A 24,210-nucleotide genomic window follows, 5' to 3' on the forward strand; every position below is an offset into this window, starting at 1 on the left:
CCGGAAGTAGCAGACGATGTGCGTGTGACGTCACGGGTTGTGGAGCTCCTCACATCTGAACATTGTTTACAATCATGGCCACCAGCAGCAAGAGCGATTCGGACCGAGAAAGCGACAATTTCCCCATGAATTTGAGCGAGGATGAAAGATTCGTGGATGAGGAAATTTAGAGTGAAGGACTAGAAAAAAAAGTAAAAAAAAAAAAAAGGCTATTGCAGTGGGAGCGATTCAGATGTTATTAGACACATTTACTAGGATAATTCTGGAAAATGCCTTATCTGCTTATTGTGTTGCTGGTGTTTTAGTGAGATTATATGGTACCTGAAAGTCGGAGGGGTGTGGCCACGGGTGTGTTGACACCAGAGTCTCTGAGGGAAGTCACGCAGCTGCAGCAGGACAGAAGCTCCGCTGATGTCTCCGGTAAGAGGCGACCTTTTACCACAATTTTCTCATGTAGTCGGGATCCATGTTCACTTGACCGCTCTGTAAAGCTTCATCTTCGGGAATTTTAAACAAGGAAACACCGGCTGTGTTTGTGCGGCTAAAGGCTAAAAGCTTCCCATCTACATCTTTCTTCTTTGACGTCTCCATTATTAATTGAACAAATTGCAAAAGATTCAGCAACACAGACGTCCACGATACTGTGGAATTATGCGATGAAAAGAGACGACTTGTGGAAAAATAATGTCTACTGCAACCCGAGACGTCATCACGTTTTTAACACGACACTTCGCGGGAAATTTAAAATTGCAATTTAGTAAACTAAAGCGGCCGTATTGGCATGTGTTGCAATGTTAATATTTCATCATTGATATATAAACTATCAGACTGTGTGGTCGCTAGTAGTGGCTTTCAGTAGGCCTTTAACGTGGGGTAGAACTGGTGCACAGACAGTCGCCACACCGTCCTTGACAGAATCGGGTCAGGGTCCAGTGGCGTGGAGTCCAAGACGACTGGGGACCCTTTTCTGCTGCAGCCTTTTTCCTCTGTCGCAGCCGTTGTGGTAATTCTTCAAATCTACCGTCTTCCGCTTGCTCCGCCGTTGAGGTCTTCACCGTATCCCTGGCTAGGGGGCAGTCAGGTGCCAAGGACCACCTGGGGTAACAGTAGTAAAGGGGTAAACCTCCTAGAGTCCCAAGACCCCGTAGAGGAGCCTTCACTGCCGGATGCACTTTATTAGTTTGGGACAAGCAGAAGCTAATTAGCAAGTAGCATGTGCAAAAGTAGATATTGATATAAGATGTAGTTTGTTGTGTGTCTGAATGAAAGTGTTCCAATGAGGTTTGATGAGCTACTAATTGTGTTTGTTGTGTGACAGCGATGACATCATCGTCGGTTCGTTGCATTCTTGTCTTTCAGCCCCCAAAGCAACAGCAGCCTGAAATGCCGCGCTCAGCGCTTTCCTTTCCTGGTCAAAGTGCTTACAGGCTTCCAGGCTTCCAGGCCTTGCCATGACCCGCTTGGCTTTGGCCCCGATCCCACTCTGATGACAAAGCCTTTCTTTTGTGCCGGCGCCGTCCGCGCTCCACCTTTGCCAGACTATATAAGCCGGACCGGAGCCGGACCACACCATCTTGGTTCAGTCCGCCTCACGCCGCACTGCAGGACAGACCTAGCCCAGGTAAGTACGCACGTACACACCCCGCACACGCCGAGGTCCTCGTCCGTCACCTACGTCTCCCGCCCAGACTCTCCTGAAGCCCCCCCGCCATGTCTCAAATCGCCAAGTCCGCGTCCAGCCTGGGCTCCGACCCCAAGGACAAGGGAGTCCCGACCCCGGCCGCCTCCAGCAAGGCCACCAAGACGGGCGAGCCCGGCGCCGGGTCCTTCAGGGTGAGTCCGCCTGGGGGTCAGGACCCGAGTACTCGGGTGAGCAGGGGTCACCAACGCGGTGCCCGTAAGGACCAGATGAGTCGCCCGCTGGCCTGTTCTAAAAATAGCTCAAATAGCAGCACTTACCAGTGAGCCGCTTCTATTTTTTCAATTGTATTTATTTACTAGCAAGCTGGTCTCGCTTGGCTCAACATTTTTAATTCTAAGAGAGACAAAACTCAAATAGAATTTGAAAATCCAAGAAAATATTTTAAAGACTTGGTCTCCACTTGTTTAAATAAATTTTACTTTAATTCTTATAACTTTCAGAAAGACAATTTTAGAGAAAAAATACAACTTAAAAAATGATTTTAGGATTTTTAAACACATATACCTTTTAAATTCCTTCCTCTTCTTTCCGGACAATTTAAAGTAAATTATTTTTTTTAATTGTAAAGAATAATAAATCAATTTTAATTTAATTCTTCATTTTAGCTTCTGTTTTTTCGACGAAGAATATTGGTGAAATAGTTCTTCAATGTGATTAAAATAAAAATAAAAGTATTCTGGCAAATCTAGAAAAATCTTTAGAATCAAATTTAAATCTTATTTCAAAGTCTTTTGAATTTCTTTTAAAATTTTTGTTCTGGAAAATCTAGAAGAAATAATGATTGGTCTTTGTTAGAAATATAGCTTGGTCCAATTTGTTATATATTCTAACAAAGTGCGGATTGGATTTTAACCTTTTTAAAACATGTCATCGCCCTGAGATGAGGTGGCGACTTGTCCAGGGTGTACGCTGCCTTCCGCCCGATTGTAGCTGACATAGCCGCCAGCGCCCCCCGCGACCCCGAAAGGGAATAAGCGGTAGAAAATGGATGGATGGAAAACATGTCATCAACATTCTAAAATTAATCTTAATCAGGAAAAATTACTAGGTGGCGACTTGTCCAGGGTGTACGACGCCTACCGCCTGATTGTAGCTGAGATAGCCCCCTGCGACCCCAAAAGGGAATAAGCGGTAGAAAATAGATGGATGGAAGGAAAAATGACTAATGATGTTCCGTAAATTCTTTTTTTTTATGTTTTCAAAAAGATTCGAATTAGCTAGTTTTTCTCTTGTTTTTTCGGTTGAATTTTGAATTTTAAAGAGTCGAAATTGAAGATAAAGTATGTTTCAAAATTTAATTTTCATTTTTTTTCGTGTTTTCTCCTCTTTTAAACCATCATTTATTCTCTACAAAAAACTTTCCGTAGAAGGAAAAAAACGTACGACGGAATGACAGACAGAAATACCCACTTTTTGTTTTGATATTTATCTGTTTCTAAACATATTTATTGTGAGAAATCATTAAGATGATCAGTGTTTCCACAAAGGTAAATATCGTAATTATTAACAATAACATAGAGTTAAAGGTAAATTGAGCAAACTGGCTATTTCTGGCAATTTATTTAAGTGTGTATCAAACTGGTAGCCCTTGGCATTAATCAGTACCCAAGAAGTAGCTCTTGCTTTCAAAAAGGTTGGCGACCCCTGCGGCCGAGGGTGTACTGAGAAGCTGTGTGTTCCCAGATCATGCTGTTCGACCAGGAGAACTTCCAGGGCAGGATGGTGGAGCTTCAGAGCGAGTGCGTGAACATTTGCGATCGAGGTCTGGATCGGGTCAGGAGTCTCATCGTGGACAGCGGCCCGTAAGAGGACCCCCCCCTCCACAAGTTGACGTGTGGAACTGTGCACTCATGGCTCTGTATGTCTACACCCCCTCCCCCAACCGACCCCCTTACTCCCCATGCCGCCGCACCCCCCTCTTCCAGCTTCGTTGCTTTTGAGCAGACCAACCTCCGTGGCGAGATGTTCATCCTGGAGAAGGGAGAGTATCCTCGCTGGGACACCTGGAGCAACTCCTACCGCAGCGACTGCCTCATGTCGCTCAGGCCCATCCGCATGGTACTGCCCACTGACACCCCCCCCAACCCCCCACACCCCCAACACCAGAACCACACTTACCTTCAGTGTTAAAAATGATAGATTATATGGCTCTCACGGAGATACTTTTAAAAATATTTGGCTTGTACGGCTGTCTCAGCCAAAAAGGTTCCGACCCCTGCCCTAGAGTCTTCCTTAGGTGGTTTTATAAGACCCCCTTTGTTAGGTAGTCTTATAGGACCCCCTAGAGCAGGGTTGTCAAGCCCAAATACAGAGTGAGCCAAAATTTAAAACTGAACAAAGCCGCAGGCCAAGGTTGAACAAATGAACCTTTTAATAGGAACCCAAACACGTTTTGCATTGAATATTGAACAAGCAAGGCTTATATAACTTTATAGTGACATGCAAAATCGAGTTTTAAATAATAATCATTAAAAAATATCAATGGCATATAGAATAAAATGTAAGTAAAAATGGAATGCCCCTTTTTTATTTGCAGCCCTCTGAGGTAAATATCAACATAAACTTTTTAAAATAACAATAACAAATCAATCAAACATTCAAGCCTTGAAGTAGCAAAAGAAAGTGCATGAGTAAAACATGAATTATTGCTTGGGGGCGGGGGGGGGCGGGGGTATATTCTAGCGTCCTGGAAGAGTTAGTGCTGCAAGGGGGGCTGGATATTTGTTCTGTTGTGTTTATGTTGTGTTACGGTGCAGATGTTCTCCTGAAATGTGTTTGTTATTGTTGTTTGGTGTGGGTTCACAGTGTGGTGCATATTTATATATATATATATATATATATATATATATATATATATATATATATATATATAGGGCTTCACGGTGGCAGAGGGGTTAGTGCGTCTGCCTCACAACATGAAGGTCCTGCAGTCCTGGGTTCAAATCCAGGCTCGGGATCTTTCTGTGTGGAGTTTGCATGTTCTCCCCGTGAATGCGTGGGTTCCCTCCGGGTACTCCGGCTTCCTCCCACATCCAAAGACATGCACCTGGGGATAGGTTGATTGGCAACACTAAAATTGGCCCTAGTGTGTGAATGTGAGTGTGAATGTTGTCTGTCTATCTGTGTTGGCCCTGCGATGAGGTGGCGACTTGTCCAGGGTGTACCCCGCCTTCCGCTCGATTGTAGCTGAGATAGGCGCCAGCGCCCCCCGCGACCCCGAAAGGGAATAAGCGGTAGGAAATGGATGGATGGATGGATAGAGATATATATATATATATATATATATATATATATATATATATATATATAGATGAGGTGGTTCGGGCATCTGGTCAGGATGCCACCCGAACGCCTCCCTAGGGAGGTGTTTAGGGCACGTCCAACCGGTAGGAGGCCACGGGGAAGACCCAGGACACGTTGGGAAGACTATGTCTCCCGGCTGGCCTGGGAACGCCTCGGGATCCCCCGGGAAGAGCTAGACGAAGTGGCTGGGGAGAGGGAAGTCTGGGTTTCCCTGCTTAGGCTGTTGCCCCCGCGACCCGACCTCGGATAAGCGGAAGATGATGGATGGATGGATGGATGGATGGATATATATATATATATATATATATATATATGTAAATTCCTCGCGCACTAATTGACTGAAAGAGCGCAAACTTGAGGCGGCATAGCTCGGCTGGTAGAGTGGCCGTGCCAGCAACTTGAGGGTTGCAGGTTTCAGGATATTGTTGATAAATGGGTTTGGCTTTGCATAGTAGAGTTTTAACTTGCACCTACAGATGTAGCGACCAACTGTAGTTACCGACAGTGGTTTTATGAAGTGTTCCTGAGCCCACGTGGTGATATCCTTTACACACTGATGTCGGTTTTTGATGCAGTACCGCCTGAGGGGTCAAAAGTCCGTAATATCATCGCTTACGTGTAGTGATTTCTCCAGATTCTCTGAACTTTTTGATGATTTTACGGACCCGTAGATGGTAAAATCCCTAAATTCCTTGCAATAGCTCGTTAAGAAATGTTGTTCTTAAACTGTTCGAATTTGCTTACAAAGTGGTGACCCTCACCCCATCCTTGTTTGAGAATTACTTAGCATTTCATGGAAGCTGTTTTTATAGCCAATCATGGCACCCACCTGTTCCCAATTAGCCTGCACACCTGTGGGATGTTCCATATAAGTGTTTGATGAGCATTCCTCAACTTTATCAGTATTTATTGCCACCTTTCCCAACTTCTTTGTCACGTGTTGCAGGCATGAAATTCTAAAGTTAATGATTATTTGCAAAAAAAAAATGTTTATCAGTTTGAACATCAAATATGTTGTCTTTGTAGCATATTTAACTGAATATGGGTTGAAAATGATTTGCAAATCATTGTATTCTGTTTATATTTACATCTAACACAATTTCCCAACTCATATGGAAACGGGGTTTGTGCATTCATTCGCATATTAGTTAGGTAGAGTGTTTTCTGTCAAGTTACTTAGCATATTTACCAGTTAGTTACCACATTGGCCAGATAGTTAGCACATTTGCGAGCTAGTTAGCATATTAGCTATTTCTTTACACCATGAACTTGTTAGTTGTTACATGAGTTAGCATATTAGCAGGTGGTAATATTATTAAATTAGTTACCAACTTAGCCAGTTAGGTAGCTAAAGAACTAGGATCGTATAATACGACATAGATATCTATCATATTAGCTTGTTAGTACATTAGTAAGTACATAAGAATATTTGCAAGCCAGTTAGTTGTCATACTAGCCAGTTAAGTAGCACATTAGCCTGGTAGTTAGCCTATTTTCTGACTAAATAGCATATTAACCAGTCATTTAGCAGTAGCTTGTTGTTCATTACACAATTAGCTCATTAGTTAGCAGATATTAGGTCAGTGAGTCAAAATGTTAGACGATAGTTACCACATTAGCCAGTTAGGTAGCATATTAACCAGGTAGTTAGAATAATACATCGTCAGAAATCATAGTACCTTTTTATTTAGTATTTTAGTTTGATTATTGCTTGTACACTTAGCAAATTTGCCAGTTAGTATGTGCAATAGATGGTTAGTTATCAAATTAGCCAGTTAGTCAGCACATTAAGTTGTTCGTAATTATATACGTTCGTTTAATTGTTAGGTAGTTAGTATTTCAACTAATGAGTTCGCATGGTAACAGGTAGAGTATATTACCTGGTTAGCCTTCATACCAGCTCGTTAGCACATTAGCCAGGTAGTCGGCACATTAGTTAGCATATTAGCCAGGCAGTTAGCACATTTGTTAATTAGTTACTGTAATAGTCAGTTAGTTTGCGTATTAGCCAGGTAGATGGCCCATTTTCTCAATAATAATGATAATAGAATGTATTTGTAAAAGCACAAGAAAAATAAATAGAAAAAACAAATAGAAACTACAACAGCCTAATAGCTATTTTTAGCATATTACCCAGTTATCTAGCAAATTAACCTGTTAGTTATTACACAAGTTAGCATATTTTTCAGTTAGTTAGCCAATGTGTTAGCTTCCTAGCAGGAAGTTAGCAATAGTATTAGCTTCAAAGAACATTAGTAAGCACAACACCCAGGTAGTTAACACATGTGCCAGTTAGTAAATGCAATAGCCAGGTAGTTAGCACATGTGCTAGTTAGTAAATGCAATAGCCAGGTAGTTAAGACATATGCTAGTTAGAAAATGCAACAGCCAGGTAGTTAACACATGTGCTAGTTAGAAAAATGTAACAGCCAAGTAGTTAACATATGTGCTAGTTAGTAAATGCAACAGCCAGGTATTTAGCACATGTGCTAGTTAGTAAATGCAACAGCCATGTAGTTAACACATGTGCTAGTTAGTAAATGCAATAGCCAGGTAGTTAGCACATGTGCTAGTTAGTAAATGCAATAGCCAGGTAGTTAAGACATATGCTAGTTAGTAAATGCAACAGCCAGGTAGTTAGCACATGTGCTATTTAGTAAATGCAACAGCCAGGTAGTTAGCACATGTGCTATTTAGTAAATGCAATAGCCAGGTACTTAACACATGTGCTAGTTAGTAAATGCAACAGCCAGGTAGTTAGCACATATGCCAGTTAGTAAATGCAACAGCCAGGTAGTTAACACATGTGCTATTTAGTAAATGCTACAGCCAGGTAGTTAACACGTGCTAGTTAGTAAATGCAATAGCCAGGTAGTTAGCACATATGCCAGTTAGTAAATGCAACAGCCAGGTAGTTAACACATGTGCTATTTAGTAAATGCTACAGCCAGGTAGTTAACACGTGCTAGTTAGTAAATGCAATAGCCAGGTAGTTAACACGTGCTAGTTAGTAAATGCAACAGCCAGGTAGTTAGCACATATGCCAGTTAGTAAATGCAACAGCCATGTAGTTAACACATGTGCTATTTAGTAAATGCTACAGCCAGGTAGTTAACACGTGCTAGTTAGTAAATGCAATAGCCAGGTAGTTAGCACATATGCCAGTTAGTAAATGCAACAGCCAGGTAGTTAACACATGTGCTATTTAGTAAATGCTACAGCCAGGTAGTTAACACGTGCTAGTTAGTAAATGCAATAGCCAGGTAGTTAACACATGTGCTAGTTAGAAAAATGTAACAGCCAGGTAGTTAGCACATGTGCTAGTTAGTAAATGAAATAGCCAGGTAGTTAGCACATGTGCTAGTTAGTAAATGATATAGCCAGGTAGTTAGCACATGTGCTAGTTAGTAAATGAAATAGCCAGGTAGTTAGCACTTGTGCTAGTTAGTAAATGATATAGCCAGGTAGTTAGCACATGTGCTAGTTAGTAAATGAAATAGCCAGGTAGTTAGCACATGTGCTAGTTAGTAAATGCAATAGCCAGGTAGTTAGCACATGTGCTAGTTAGTAAATGCAACAGCCAGGGTAGTTAACACATGTGCTAGTTAGTAAATGCAATAGCCAGGTAGTTAGCCCATGTGCTATTTAGTAAATGCAACAGCCAGGTAGTTAGCACATGTGCTAGTTAGTAAATGCAATAGCCAGGTAGTTAGCATGTGTGCTAGTTAGTGATATCATAGCAGAGTCCAGCCAGTGTGCATTCCTTTATAGAACATTTAAAATTTTGCGCTGGACATCAAGTCGATGTTTGAGGCTTTTAGCTCGATGCCTAGCGCATTTGCATTCTGATTCGGAGGACCGAGGTTCGAACCCCGGGCGCTAATGATGCTAATGAGCAGGTTGATATGTTGGTCCCTTGTTGTTGACAGGACAGCTTGGAGCACAAGATCTGCCTGCACGAGCTATCTGACTTCAAGGGCAACAAGATGGAGATCCAGGAGGACGATGTCCCAACCCTGTGGGCGCACGGTTTCTGTGACAGAGTGGGCAGCGTGAAGGTGCCCGGAGGAGCGTAAGTTTACCTTTTTACTCTTTTCAGACAATTGATCCCTAGGGGAAATTCAGCACCACAGTTCGGTCACAATAGACAATAATAATAATAAATAATATATAACATATGTTATATATATAATATATGAATAATATAAATATATTCTACATTTAAGTGCAGTCAAGGAACATATGCATTATACAGTCTAATGGATGTCGGTATGAAAGACCTCCTGTGTCGTTCCGTGTTGCATTTAGGGAGTCTGAGCCTTCCACTGAACGTGCTCATTCTCTCCACAAGGTCCGAGTGTAGTGGGTGGGAGGTTTTTGTCCATAATGGCTGGGAGTTTTACTAGACTTCTCCTCTCTGACACCACCGCCAGAGAGTCCAGCTCCACTCCCACCACGTACTTGGCCTTCTCTACCAACTTGTCCAGTCTGTATGTGTCCCTCGCTCTCAGCCCACTGCCCCGGCAAGCCAGGGCGTACAAGAAGGCGCCCGCCACCACCGACTCGTAGAACATCTTCAACATCTTTGTACAGACGTTGAAGGATCCTAGACTCCTGAGGAAGTAGATCTTTGTACATCTTTGTACAGACGTTGAAGGATCCTAGACTCCTGAGGAAGTAGAGGGCCTCAGCGTGTTTTGACCCATTCAGCTTGTGGTCCATGTGTACTCCGAGGTATTTATAATCCTCAACCATGCCCACATCGACCCCCCTGATGGAAACAGGGGTCGCCGAAGTACTCCTCCTTCTTCCCAGGTCCACATTGAGGTGGAGGTGGTTCTTTCAACACCATGTGACAAAGTCCTCCACCAGTGTCCGGTATTCCTCATCATCACCATCCTCAATACACCCCACTATCGCAGAGTCATCAGAAACCTTCTGAAGGATGCAGGACTCTGACTGATAGTGGAAATATGTGGTGTAAATGGTGAAGAGGAAGGGGGGAGAGGACGGTACCCTGCGGGGCCCCGGTGTTGCTGACCAGCCTGTCAGACACACAGTCCTGCAGTCGAACGTACGGTGGTCTGTCAGTCAGGTAATCTACAACCCAGGACACCAAGGGGGCCTCTACCTGCATCTTCTCCAACTTCACACCCAGTAGCCCTGACCTTATGGTATCAAAAGCACTGGAGAAGTCAAAAAACATGACCCTCACACTGCTTGCAGGCTTGTCCAGGTGGTTGTGGTCTCGGTTCAGCAGGTAGACTGTGTCCTCCCCTCCCAGTCGGGGCTGGTAGGCGAATTGGAGTGGGTCCAGGTGGGGCTTGACTGTAGGGCGGAGTTGTTCCAGGACCAACCTCTCCATGGTCTTCATGATATGGGAGGTTAGCAGGGGCGGCATGGCGTAGTGGGTAGAGCAGCCGGCCAGAAACCTGAGGGTTGCAGGTTCGCTTCCCATCTATTGACATCCAAAAAATCTCTGCCGTTGTTTCCTTGGTCAGGACACTTCACCCTTTTCCCCCGGTGCCGCTCACACTGGTGAATGAATGATAGGTGGTGGTCGAAGGGGCCGTAGGCGCAAACTGTCAGCCACGCTTCCGTGAGTCTACCCCAGGGCAGCTGTGGCTACTGATGTAGCTTACCACCACCAGGTGTGAATGAAAGTTGAGTCCCACTTCTCTGTGAGCGCTTTGAGTGTTTAGAAAAGCGCGATATAAATCCAAGTTGTTTAGCGCCACCGGCCTGTAGTCTTTCGACGCTCTGGGGCCCGTGTACTTGGGGATGGGGACCACGCATGAGGTTTTCCACTGTGTGGAGACTTTCTGCAGCCTAAGGCTCATGTGTGGCGCAGGCTTTGAGAACCCTGGGACTCACACCGTCAGGACCCGCGGCCTTGCCTGTGTGTAACCTATTTAGCTGTGCATTCACCTGTTCTGCAGACAGACACACTGGGGGGGGGGTCTCAGGTGGTTGGGGGAGTGAGGGTCATCCTTCTGAGGGTGAGGTGTTGGGTGGGGGGAGGTAGGCATTGGAGTTGGGGGGCTGTGAGGCTGGGGGGGTGGATTGGTTCGCTTGTTTTGGGGGTGGTGGGGCAGGAGATTTTCTGAGCCACTGTGTCAAACCTGTTAAAGAACTGGTTTAGCTCATTGGCCCTCTCTTTGTCTCCGTCGAACTCCCCCTACCCCCCGACGGTTTGAGGCCGGTGATGGTCTGCAGACATCTCCAAACCGCCTTCATGTTGTTGTCCTTCAGCTTCCTAGTTCTCCTTGGCCTCCTTTAGTTTGGTCTTCAGCAGTTGTCCTTCAGCTTCCCTTCCAGCTTCCTCTTGTAGTTTTCCTTGGCCTCCTTTAGTTTGGTCTTCAGCAGTTGTCCTTCAGCTTCCCTTCCAGCTTCCTCTTGTAGTTCTCCTTGGCCTCCTTTAGTTTGGTCTTCAGCAGTTGTCTTTTAGCTTCCCTTCCAGCTTCCTCTTGTAGTTCTCCTTGGCCTCCTTTAGTTTGGTCTTCAGCAGTTGTCCTTCAGCTTCCCTTCCAGCTTCCTCTTGTAGTTTTCCTTGGCCTCCTTTAGTTTGGTCTTCAGCAGTTGTCTTTCAGCTTCCCTTCCAGCTTCCTCTTGTAGTTTTCCTTGGCCTCCTTTAGTTTGGTCTTCAGCAGTTGTCCTTCAGCTTCCCTTCCAGCTTCCTCTTGTAGTTTTCCTTGGCCTCCTTTAGTTTGGTCTTCAGCAGTTGTCTTTCAGCTTCCCTTCCAGCTTCCTCTTGTAGTTCTCCTTGGCGTCCTTTAGTTTGGTCTTCAGCAGTTGTCTTTCAGCTTCCCTTCCAGCTTCCTCTTGTAATTTTCCTTGGCCTCCTTTAGTTTGGTCTTCAGCAGTTGTCTTTCAGCTTCCCTTCCAGCTTCCTCTTGTAGTTCTCCTTGGCCTCCTTTAGTTTGGTCTTCAGCAGTTGTCCTTCAGCTTCCCTTCCAGCTTCCTCTTGTAGTTTTCCTTGGCCTCCTTTAGTTTGGTCTTCAGCAGTTGTCTTTCAGCTTCCCTTCCAGCTTCCTCTTGTAGTTTTCCTTGGCCTCCTTTAGTTTGGTCTTCAGCAGTTGTCCTTCAGCTTCCCTTCCAGCTTCCTCTTGTAGTTTTCCTTGGCCTCCTTTAGTTTGGTCTTCAGCAGTTGTCTTTCAGCTTCCCTTCCAGCTTCCTCTTGTAGTTCTCCTTGGCGTCCTTTAGTTTGGTCTTCAGCAGTTGTCTTTCAGCTTCCCTTCCAGCTTCCTCTTGTAATTTTCCTTGGCCTCCTTTAGTTTGGTCTTCAGCAGTTGTCTTTCAGCTTCCCTTCCAGCTTCCTCTTGTAGTTCTCCTTGGCCTCCTTTAGTTTGGTCTTCAGCAGTTGTCCTTCAGCTTCCCTTCCAGCTTCCTCTTGTAGTTCTCCTTGGCCTCCTTTAGTTTGGTCTTCAGCAGTTGTCTTTCAGCTTCCCTTCCAGCTTCCTCTTGTAGTTTTCCTTGGCCTCCTTTAGTTTGGTCTTCAGCAGTTGTCTTTCAGCTTCCCTTCCAGCTTCCTCTTGTAGTTTTCCTTGGCCTCCTTTAGTTTGGTCTTCAGCAGTTGTCTTTCAGCTTCCCTTCCAGCTTCCTCTTGTAGTTCTCCTTGGCCTCCTTTAGTTTGGTCTTCAGCAGCACCTGAACTCTTTTCACCTCCTCCCTGTTCCCAGCATTGAATGCCCTCTTCTTCTCATTCAGTATGGCTTTGATGTCTTTGATCACGTTTGGGTATCAGGGTGACCGTCTTTGATGGGACCTTTGAGTCAACACAGAAGTTGATCTAGTCTGTGATGCACTCTGTCAGGACCACAATCTTCTAGTCCAGGGGGAGGGAACCTATGGCTCCCGAGCCAGATGTGGCTCTTTTGATGACTGCATCTGGCTCTCGGATAAATCTGAGCTGACATTGCTTAACACGATAAGTCATGAATAATTCCACTTGTAATCACAAGTGTTAAAAATAACGTTCAAAATATAAAACATTCTCATGCATTTTTAATCCATCCATCCGTTTTCTACCGCACCTGTTCAAGAATTTGCGTTAAAGGTAAGAAGTTATTTATTTGTACAGTCCTTTGAGACATTTGTGATTTAGGGCTATATAAATAGACATTGATTGATATTTATTATTGGTTAGTTGTGGGGCTTGCCCTCCTGGGGGTTCTTCAGACCACCAAGCACCGACATGAGAGCCTGTTTCAGGGTTACAATATTGTTTTATTTTTCAATTAGTCTCTCTTTTTCTCTTTCGTTCCCGCTCGCGCTCTGGCTCCAGCCTCAGCCCCAACCCCGTCTCTCCTCCTGGCTGCTGCTTATAACAGAGCGACAGGTGATTAGATAACAAGGCCCAGCTGGGCCATTTACACACCTGTCGCTGATTTCAAGGCCGATCCTGGCAAAACCCCGCTTCGCTGCAGGCCCGCAGGCCACGCCCCCTCCACATTCAGCTTCAGAATAACAATGTTATTACAAAGAATAAGAGAACTATTATACTCTAGAAGTGTTGGTCTTACTTAAAAATGCACGCGTTTAGTTGTGTTCAGTGTTAGAAAAATATTATATGGCTCTTAAGTAAATACATTATAAAATATTTGGCTTCTTGGCTCTTTCAGCCAAAAAGGTTCCCGACCCCTGTTCTAGTCCGTCATATCATCACAAATTGTATCATCCATCCATCCTTTTTCGACCGCTTGTCCCTTTCGGGGTCGCGGGGGGTGCTGGAGCCTATCTCAGCTGCATTCGGGCGGAAGGCGGTGTACACCCTGGACAAGTCGCCACCTCATCACAGATTACATCATCACAAGTCGTATCATCGCGAGTCATATCATCCCAAATCGTATCATCCATCCGTCCATTTTTGACCGCTTGTCCCTTTTGGGTTTTTTTCAGCATTTTTCTCTAGATTAAAAAATAATTGTACTTTTTTTACTGTAATAAAGTGTGGTGCTGGTATGGCATTTACAGAAATACACCCAAAAATCTACACTTGTTGATTTGCGGTAAAGAAAATAACAACAAACAGGCAGCTCAGGTGCCAAAATGTTACTGTAAAATTGCAGGGTTTTTATTTATTTACAGTAATAAAACAAATGTTACTGTAAAATTCTGAAAACTGAACTGCCTTTTTTTTAACCATAAAAACAGCAGTACTTTTTTTTTCTAATTACAGTAATACACACTAAATGTTGAGGTGAAATTATTGAAACTTACCATATTTTTTTTTTACATTTGAGTTAAAAAACAATTAATAATAAAATGAATTAAAAATGGTGCAATAGTATTATTCACTGTTAGAAGCGGCCCTCTGGGGCCAAACATAACTGCCATGTGGACCCTTGGTGAAAACCACTTTGACACCTAAAATGTCCACGTGAAGCCTCCGTGTCAAACATGCTGAGTGTTTGTGGTTTTGTTGTTTGAATCACGAAGAATTGCTGACAGCAACACAAACACTCTGACATTTTCTTTTCTCTCATTCAAACTACTGAGCAAAAGCTTTTAATGGAAGCAAACAGCCCCCTCGTGTGGATTAACTGTGTATTGCAACTATTTCAAAGACTAAAATAAACGCGGTCTCAGATGGAATACTTGTTTCAGTACACTTAAGATGGAATACTTGTTTCAGTACACTTAAGATGGGATACTTGTTTCAGTACACTTAAGATGAAATACTTGTTTCAGTACACTTAAGATGGGATACTTGTTTCAGTACACTTAAGATGGAATACTTGTTTCAGTACACTTAAGATGGAATACTTGTTTCAGTACACTTAAGATGGAATACTTGTTTCAGTACACTCAAAATGGAATACTTGTTTCAGTACACTTAAGATGGAAAACTTGTTTCAGTACACTTACGTACCTTAAGATGGAATATTTGTTTCAGTGAACTTAAGATGGAATATTTGTTTCAGTACACTTAAGATTGAATACATTTTTCAGTACACTGATGTACCTTAAGATGGAATAATTGTTTCAGTACACTTAAGATGGAATACTTGTTTCAGTACATTGAAGTACCTTAAGGTGGAATACCTGTTTCAGTACACTTAAGTACCGTAAGATAGAATACTGGTTTCAGCACACTGAAGTACCTCAAGATGCAATACTTTTTTCAGTACACTGAAGTAACTTAAGATGCAATACTTGTTTCACTACACTGAAGTACCTTGAGTTGCAATAATTTTTTTCAGTGTACTTAGATGGAATACTTGTTTCAGTACACTTAAGATGGAATATTTGTTTCAGTACACTTAATATGGAACACTTGTTTCAGCACACTGAAGTACCTTAAGATAGAATACTGGTTTCAGTACACTGAAGTACCTCAAGATGGAATACTTTTTTCAGTACACTGAAGTAACTTAAGATGCAATACTTGTTTCAGTACACTGAAGATGCAATACTTTTTTCAGTATACTTAGGTGGAATACTTGTTTCAGTACACTTAAGATGGAATATTTGTTTCAGTACACTTAATATGGAACACTTGTTTCAGTACACTAAAGTACCTTAACATGGAATTATTTTTTAAGTACACTGAAGTACCTTAAGATGGAATACTTGTTTCTGTACACTTATGACAGAATACTTGTTTCAGTACACTTCAGATGGAAAAGTTGTTTCAGTACACTTCAGATGGAAAGGTTGTTTCAGTACACTTAAGATGGAATACTAATTTCAGTACACTTAAGATGGAAGACTTGTTTCAGTACACTAAAGATTGAATACTTGTTTCAGTACACTGAAGTACCTTAAGATGGAATCCTCGTTTCAGTACACTGAAATACCTTAAGATGGAATCTTGTTTCAGTACACTGAAGTACCTTAAGATAAAATTCTTGTTCCAGTACACTTAAGATGGAATACTTTGTTTCAGTACACAGAAGTACCTTCAGATGGAATATTTCTTCCAGTACACTTAAGATAGAATACTTTGTTTCAGTACACTGAAGTACCTTAAGATGGAATACTTGTTTCAGTACACTTCAGATGGAATACTTGTTTCAGCACACTGAAGTACCTTAAGATGGAATACTTGTTTCAGTACACTAAAGTACCTTAACATGGAATTATTTTTTCAGTACACTGAAGTACCTTAAGATGGAATACTTGTTTCTGTACACTTATGACGGAATACTTGTTTCAGTACACTTCAGATGGAAAAGTTGTTTCAGTACACTTCAGATGGAAAACTTGTTTCAGTACACTTAAGATGGAATACTAATTTCAGTACACTTAAGATGGAATACTTGTTTCAGTACACTTAAGATTGACTACTTGTTTCTGTACACTGAAGTACCTTAAGATAAAATTCTTCTTCCAGTACACTTAAGATGGAATACTTTGTTTCAGTACACAGAAGTAAATTAAGATGGAATACTTCTTTCAGTACACTTAAGATAGAATACTTTGTTTCAGCACACTAAAGTACCTTAAGATGGAATACTTGTTTCAGTACACAGAAGTACCTTAAGATGGAATACTTCTTTCAGTACACTTAAGATAGAATACTTTGTTTCAGTACACGGAAGTACCTTAAGATGGAATACTTGTTTCAGTACACAGAAGTACCTTAAGACAGAATACTTTTTTCAGCACACTTAAGTACCTTAAGATGGAATACTTGTTTCAGTACACAGAAGTACCTTAAGATGGAATACTTCTTTCAGTACACTTAAGATGGAATACTTGTTTCAGTACACAGAAGTACCTTAAGATGGAATACTTCTTTCAGTACACAGAAGTACTTTAAGATAGAATACTTTTTTTCCAACACACTCAAGTACCTTAAGATGGAATACTTGTTTCAGTACATTGGAGTACTTAAGTATGGTAAATGAAGTGTGTAGTGTGAGGGTTGAAGACTAAGGCGAGGTGTGCTCCCCCTCAGGTGGGTGGGCTACCAGTACCCGGGCTACAGAGGCTACCAGTACCTGTTTGAGAGCGGAGACTTCCGGCACTACAACGACTTCTCGGCCCTGCAGCCTCAGATCCAGTCGGTGCGTCGCATCCGAGACATGCAGTTCCACCAGAGAGGATGCTTCACCTTCACCTCCTCCAGCAAGTGAGCCACACCCGCCGGTGCAGCTTTTTACCCTCCACTGACTCCTTTCTCTCCATCCCGGGAAGGACCACGGACTTTTTATGGTGCTAACTAATAAAACACGTTGTGGAACAAAAACAATCAAAACCTCCGGCCTGCTTCGCCTTTTACCTTTTACTCCATGTCGCCGCACGTGAGACAGGGGTCGACATAGTTCCATTTACCTGGGAAGTGGGACCTGCCTTCCGCTCTCCAGGCGGCCACATCTACGGAAGCTATTTTTTTGTGCCGTTGCCTTGTCTGAAATAAACAAGTTAAGGGAAAACATGGACTCTTTCTTCAACCTTCAAACATGGTGGCTGAAGAAGAAACTGTATATATGTACCACTTGCCGAAATGATCATGTAGACCAGTCATTTTCAACCACTGTGCCGCGAGATATTGTCTGGAGTGCCGTGGGAAACTATGCAACTTCACCTAATTGGTCCCAAAAATATTTTGGGCAAATCCATCCATTTTCTACCGCTTGTCAATAATCATAATAATGCGCTGTTGTCTAGTGCCCGAAAAGGCACTGAAGCATAGGGATAGCTATGTCAAACAAAAGTAAAACCTACCTAGTCAACAAAAACAGAATGCTGGACGACAGCAAAAACTTACAGCGTGTGGGGCAAAGACGGCTACCATGAATTGATTAACGTGGACTTAAACAAGTTCATCCATCCATCCATTATTCTACCGCTTATTCCCTTTCGGGGTCGCGGGCGGCGCTGGCGCCTAACTCAGCTACAATCGGGCGGAAGGCAGGGTACACCCTGGACAAGTCGCCACCTCATCGCAGGGCCAACACAGATAGACAGACAACATTCACACACTAGGGCCAATTTAGTGTTGCCAATCAACAGAGAAGTACTTTAAGATAGAATACTTTTTTTCAACACACTCAAGTACCTTAAGATGGAATACTTGTTTCAGTACACTTAAGATAGAATACTTTGTTTCAGTACACAGAAGTACCTTAAGATGGAATACTTGTTTCAGTACACTTAAGATAGAATACTTTGTTTCAGTACACAGAAGTACCTTAAGATGGAATACTTGTTTCAGTACACTGACGTACCTTAAGATGGAATACTTGTTTCAGTACACAGAAGTACTTTAAGATAGAATACTTTTTTCCAACACACTCAAGTACCTTAAGATGGAATACTTGTTTCAGTACATTGGAGTACTTAAGTATGGTAAATGAAGTGTGTAGTGTGAGGGAGGGAACCCACGCAGTCACGGGGAGAACATGCAAACTCCACACAGAAAGATCCCGAGCCTGGATTTGAACCCAGGACTGCAGGACCTTCGTATTGTAAGGCAGACGCACTAACCCCTCTGCCACCGTGAAGCCCTGTATATATGTATGTACCACTTGCCAAAAGGTTCATGTAGACCAGTCATTTTCAACCACTGTGCCGCGAGATATTGTCTGGAGTGCCGTGGGAAACTATGCAACTTCACCTAATTGGTCCAAAAAATATTTTGGGCAAATCCATCCATTTTCTACCGCTTGTTAATAATCATAATAATGCGCTGTAGTCTAGTGCCCGAAAAGGCACTGAAGCATAGGGATAGTTATGTCAAACAAAAGTAAAACCTACCTAGTCAACAAAAACAGAATGCTGGACGACAGCAAAAACTTACAGCGTGTGGAGCAAAGACGGCTACCATGAATTGATTAACGTGGACTCCGACTTAAACAAGTTCATCCATCCATCCATTTCCTACCGCTTATTCCCTTTCGGGGTCGCGGGCGGCGCTGGCGCCTAGCTCAGCTACAATCGGGCGGAAGGCGGGGTACACCCTGGACAAGTCGCCACCTCATCGCAGGGCCAACACAGATAGACAGACAACATTCACACACTAGGGACCATTTAGTGTTGCCAATCAACAGAGAAGTACTTTAAGATAGAATACTTTTTTTCAACACACTCAAGTACCTTAAGATGGAATACTTGTTTCAGTACACTTAAGATAGAATACTTTGTTTCAGTACACAGAAGTACCTTAAGATGGAATACTTGTTTCAGTACACTTAAGATAGAATACTTTGTTTCAGTACACAGAAGTACCTTAAGATGGAATACTTGTTTCAGTACACTGACGTACCTTAAGATGGAATACTTGTTTCAGTACACTGACGTACCTTAAGATGGAATACTTGTTTCAGTACACAGAAGTACTTTAAGATAGAATACTTTTTTCCAACACACTCAAGTACCTTAAGATGGAATACTTGTTTCAGTACATTGGAGTACTTAAGTATGGTAAATGAAGTGTGTAGTGTGAGGGAGGGAACCCACGCATTCACGGGGAGAACATGCAAACTCCACACAGAAAGATCCCGAGCCTGGATTTGAACCCAGGACTGCAGGACCTTCGTATTGTGAGGCAGACGCACTAACCCCTCTGCCACCGTGAAGCCCAGTATATATGTATGTACCACTTGCCAAAAGGTTCATGTAGACCAGTCATTTTCAACCACTGTGCCGCGAGATATTGTCTGGAGTGCCGTGGGAAACTATGCAACTTCACCTAATTGGTCCCAAAAATATTTTTTGCAAATCCATCCATTTTCTACCGCTTGTCAATAATCATAATAATGCGCTGTTGTCTAGTGCCCGAAAAGGCACTGAAGCATAGGGATAGTTATGTCAAACAAAAGTAAAACCTACCTAGTCAACAAAAACAGAATGCTGGACGACAGCAAAAACTTACAGCGTGTGGGGCAAAGACGGCTACCATGAATTGATTAACGTGGACTCCGACTTAAACAAATTCATCCATCCATCCATTTTCTACCGCTTATTCCCTTTCGGGGTCGCGGGCGGCGCTGGCGCCTAGCTCAGCTACAATCGGGCGGAAGGCAGGGTACACCCTGGACAAGTCGCCACCTCATCACAGGGCCAACACAGATAGACAGACAACATTCACACACTAGGGCCAATTTAGTGTTGCCAATCAACAGAGAAGTACTTTAAGATAGAATACTTTTTTTCAACACACTCAAGTACCTTAAGATGGAACACTTGTTTCAGTACACTTAAGATAGAATACTTTGTTTCAGTACACAGAAGTACCTTAAGATGGAATACTTGTTTCAGTACACTGACGTACCTTAAGATGGAATACTTGTTTCAGTACACAGAAGTACTTTAAGATAGAATACTTTTTTCCAACACACTCAAGTACCTTAAGATGGAATACTTCTTTCAGTACATTGGAGTACTTAAGTATGGTAAATGAAGTGTGTAGTGTGAGGGAGGGAACCCACGCAGTCACGGGGAGAACATGCAAACTCCACACAGAAAAATCCCGAGCCTGGATTTGAACCCAGGACTGCAGGACCTTCGTATTGTGAGGCAAACGCACTAACCCCTCTTCCACCGTGAAGCCCTGTATATATATATGTACCACTTGCCAAAAGGTTCATGTAGACCACTCATTTTCAACCACTGTGCCGCGAGATATTGTCTGGAGTGCCGTGGGAAACTATGCAACTTCACCTAATTGGTCCCAAAAAATATTTTTGGCAAATCCATCCATTTTCTACCGCTTGTCAATAATCAGCACCGTAGTCTAGTGCCCGAAAAGGCACTGAAGCATAGGGATAGCTATGTCAAACAAAAGTAAAACTGAACTGGGGACGGCGTGGCGCAGTGGGAGAGTGGCCGTGCGCAACCCGAGGGTCCCTGGTTCAAATCCCACCTAGTACCAACCTCGTCACGTCCATTGTGTCCTGAGCAAGACACTTCACCCTTGCTCCTGATGGGTGCTGGTTGGCGCCTTGCATGGCAGCTCCCTCCATCAGTGTGTGAATGTGTGTGTGAATGGGTGAATGTGGAAGTAGTGTCAAAGCGCTTTGAGTACCTTGAAGGTAGAAAAGCGCTATACAAGTACCACCCATTTATTATTTATTTATTTATAACTGGCTACCTAGTCAACAAAAACAGAATGCTGGACGACAGCAAAAACTTACAGCGTGTGGAGCAAAGACGGCTATCATGAATTGATTAATGTGGACTCTTGACTTTAACAAGTTGAAAAACGTATTGGGGCGGTTTAGCTCGGTTGGTAGAGCGGCCGTGCCAGCAACTTGAGGGTTGCAGGTTCGATTCCCGCTTCTGCCATCCTAGTCACTGCCGTTGTGTCCTTGGGCAAGACACTTTACCCACCTGCTCCCAGTGCCACCCACACTGGTTTGAATGTAACTTAGATATTGGGTTTCACTATGTAAAGCGCTTTGAGTCACTAGAGAAAAAGCGCTATGTAAATATAATTCACTTCACTTCACCATTTAGTGGTCAATTGAAGGATAGCGTACGCACAACATCAAAGGCCTACTGAAAGCCACTACTAGCGACCACACAGTCTGATAGTTTATATATCAATGATGAAATATTAACATATGGCCGGGGTTAGTTTACTAAATTGCAATTTTAAATTTCCCGCGAGTTTCTCGTTGAAAACGTCGCGGAATGATGACACGTACGCGTGACGTCACTGACTGTCAGGAAATATTAGCAGCTGCACCGCTCGCGGCTAAAAGTCGTCTGCTTTAACCGCATGATTCCACAGTATTTTGGACGTCTGTGTTGCAATTTGTTCATTTAATAATGGAGACGTCAAAGAAGAATGCTGTTGGTGGAAAGCGGTGGATTGCAGCTGCCTTTAGCACCGAGACACTGTTTGTCGCGAAAGAGCGGTCAAGCGAACATGTTTTCTCGACGTCAACCAGCATGTTTTTGGAAGGGGAAATTGTGACATATATATCTTACCGGAGACATCAGTGGATTATTCGTCGTCCTGCAGCAGCTGTCAAAAAAGGCGGCTGTGAGCTTGGCTTCTCTCTGAGACACTGCTTGTTCACCGCAGCCATCCGACCTCGAGGTATGTTTTTACAATCTTTACAATCTCACTAAAACACTATTAAAACAATAAGCAGATAAGGGATCTTCCAGAAATATCCTAGAATATGTGTCTAATTACATCTGAAACGCTCACTTTGCCGCCGCCCTTCCAGTCCTTCACTATCAATTTCCTAATTCACAAATCTTTCATCCTCACTCAAATTAATGGGGAAATTGTCGCTTTCTCGCTCCGAATTGCTCTTACTGCTGGTGGCACCCGTTATAAACTATGTGAATATGTGTGGAGCCCTCCAACTCGTGATGTCACGCGCACATACTTCCGGTAAAAGCAAGGCTTTTCTAGTAGCGACCAAAAGTTGCGAATTTTATCATCGATGTTCTCTACTAAATCCTTTCATCAAAAATATGGCAATATGGCAAAAAGATCAAGTATGAGACATAGAATGGACCTGCTATCCCCGTTTAAATAAGAACATCTCATTTTAGTAGGCCTTTAAGTAGTCTTGATTGCAAAAACAAAGCAGGTGCGGGGAATAGCACTCAAAAGAAGGCTACAGGAGAACACCAACAAAACAGGAAGTGTCACCAAAATAACAGCGCAAGACAGGAACTAAAGCACTACACACAGGAAACAACAACAAACTCAAAATAAAGCTCGACAACCTGGTGGAGTTTAATTGTTTAACCTTTTATTTATTTATTTATTTCGGCAATCTTCACATAAAACAAAGAACAACAACAAAAAAAAGGAAAACAAAAAAACACTCATTTGAGCAACGATTGAGCCGAAAGGGTGTAGGTTGAAGCAACGCTTATATAAACCTACCCCATCACAACAAGAACAAGATTGTGTCCCCCATAACAATGTGACCTCGGACTACGTTAAGGTAACGTGTGGAGTTCCCCAGGGTTCGGTGCCGCTAGGTGACATCATACACAAATACGGTATTAGCTTTCACTGCTATGCTGATGACACCCAACTCTACATGCCCCTAAAGCTGACCAACACGCCGGATTGTAGTCAGCTGGAGGCGTGTCTTAATGAAATTAAACAATGGATGTCCGCTAACTTTTTGCAACTCAACGCCCAAAAAACGGAAATGCTGATTATCGGTCCTGCTAGACACCGAACTCTATTTAATAATACAACTCTAACATTTGACAACCAAACAATTAAACAAGGCGACACGGTAAAAAATCTGGGTATTATCTTCGACCCAACTCTCTCCTTTGAGGCACACATTAAAAGCGTTACTAAAACGGCCTTCTTTCATCTCCGTAATATCGCTAAAATTCGCTCCATTCTGTCCACTAAAGACGCTGAGATCATTATCCATGCGTTTGTTACGTCTCGCCTCGATTACTGTAACGTATTATTTTCGGGTCTCCCCATGTCTAGCATTAAAAGATTACAGTTGGTACAAAATGCGGCTGCTAGACTTTTGACAAGAACAAGAAAGTTTGATCACATTACGCCTGTACTGTATATACCTTTATATACATATATACATACATATATACCTGTACTGTATATACCTTTATATACATATATACATACATATATACCTGTACTGTATATACCTTTATATACATATATACATACATATATACCTGTACTGGCTCACCTGCACTGGCTTCCTGTGCACTTAAGATGTGACTTTAAGGTTTTACTACTTACGTATAAAATACTACACAGTCTAGCTCCATCCTATCTTGCCGATTGTATTGTACCATATGTCCCGGCAAGAAATCTGCGTTCAAAGGACTCCGGCTTATTAGTGATTCCCAAAGCCCAAAAAAAGTCTGCGGGCTATAGAGCGTTTTCCGTTCGGGCTCCAGTACTCTGGAATACCCTCCCGGTAACAGTTCGAGATGCCACCTCGGTAGAAGCATTTAAGTCTCACCTTAAAACTCATTTGTATACTCTAGCCTTTAAATAGACTCCCTTTTTAGACCAGTTGATCTGCCGTTTCTTTTCTTTTCCTTCTATGTCCCACTCTCCTTTGTGGAAGGGATCCGGTCCGATCCGGTGGCCATGTACTGCTTGCCTGTGTATCGGCTGGGGACATCTCTGCGCTGCTGATCCGCCTCCGCTTGGGATGGTTTCCTGCTGGCTCCGCTGTGAACGGGACTCTCGCTGCTGTGTTGGATCCGCTTTGGACTGGACTCTCGCGACTGTGTTGGATCCATTGTGGATTGAACTTTCACAGTATCATGTTAGACCCGCTCGA

The 24,210-nt window shown here is 43.0% G+C and overlaps 2 protein-coding genes across 4 annotated transcripts in view; one reads left to right on the forward strand and one right to left on the reverse strand.

The window, feature by feature from the left end:
* The window catches only part of cryba4 (crystallin, beta A4), a 38,987-nt gene that overhangs the window by 8,777 nt on the left and 6,000 nt on the right, over positions 1-24,210 (reverse strand). The window lies entirely within an intron of this gene.
* On the forward strand, positions 1,274-17,378 carry crybb1 (crystallin, beta B1). Of its 3 annotated transcripts, none has more exons than XM_061876189.1 (6): positions 1,274-1,621; positions 1,689-1,833; positions 3,386-3,504; positions 3,647-3,760; positions 8,935-9,077; positions 16,908-17,378. In XM_061876189.1, the coding sequence occupies exons 1-6, from the start codon at positions 1,487-1,489 to the stop codon at positions 17,083-17,085; spliced, it is 834 nt and encodes a 277-aa protein (XP_061732173.1). In that variant the 5' UTR covers positions 1,274-1,486; the 3' UTR covers positions 17,086-17,378. The 3 variants fall into 3 exon arrangements, with proteins under 3 accessions (XP_061732173.1, XP_061732174.1, XP_061732175.1); XM_061876190.1 differs by having other exon boundaries at positions 1,484-1,621; positions 3,628-3,760; XM_061876191.1 differs by having other exon boundaries at positions 1,484-1,621; positions 8,940-9,077.

The sequence above is a fragment of the Nerophis ophidion genome, linkage group LG17, assembly GCF_033978795.1.
Source record: "Nerophis ophidion isolate RoL-2023_Sa linkage group LG17, RoL_Noph_v1.0, whole genome shotgun sequence".
Taxonomy (NCBI): domain Eukaryota; kingdom Metazoa; phylum Chordata; class Actinopteri; order Syngnathiformes; family Syngnathidae; genus Nerophis; species Nerophis ophidion.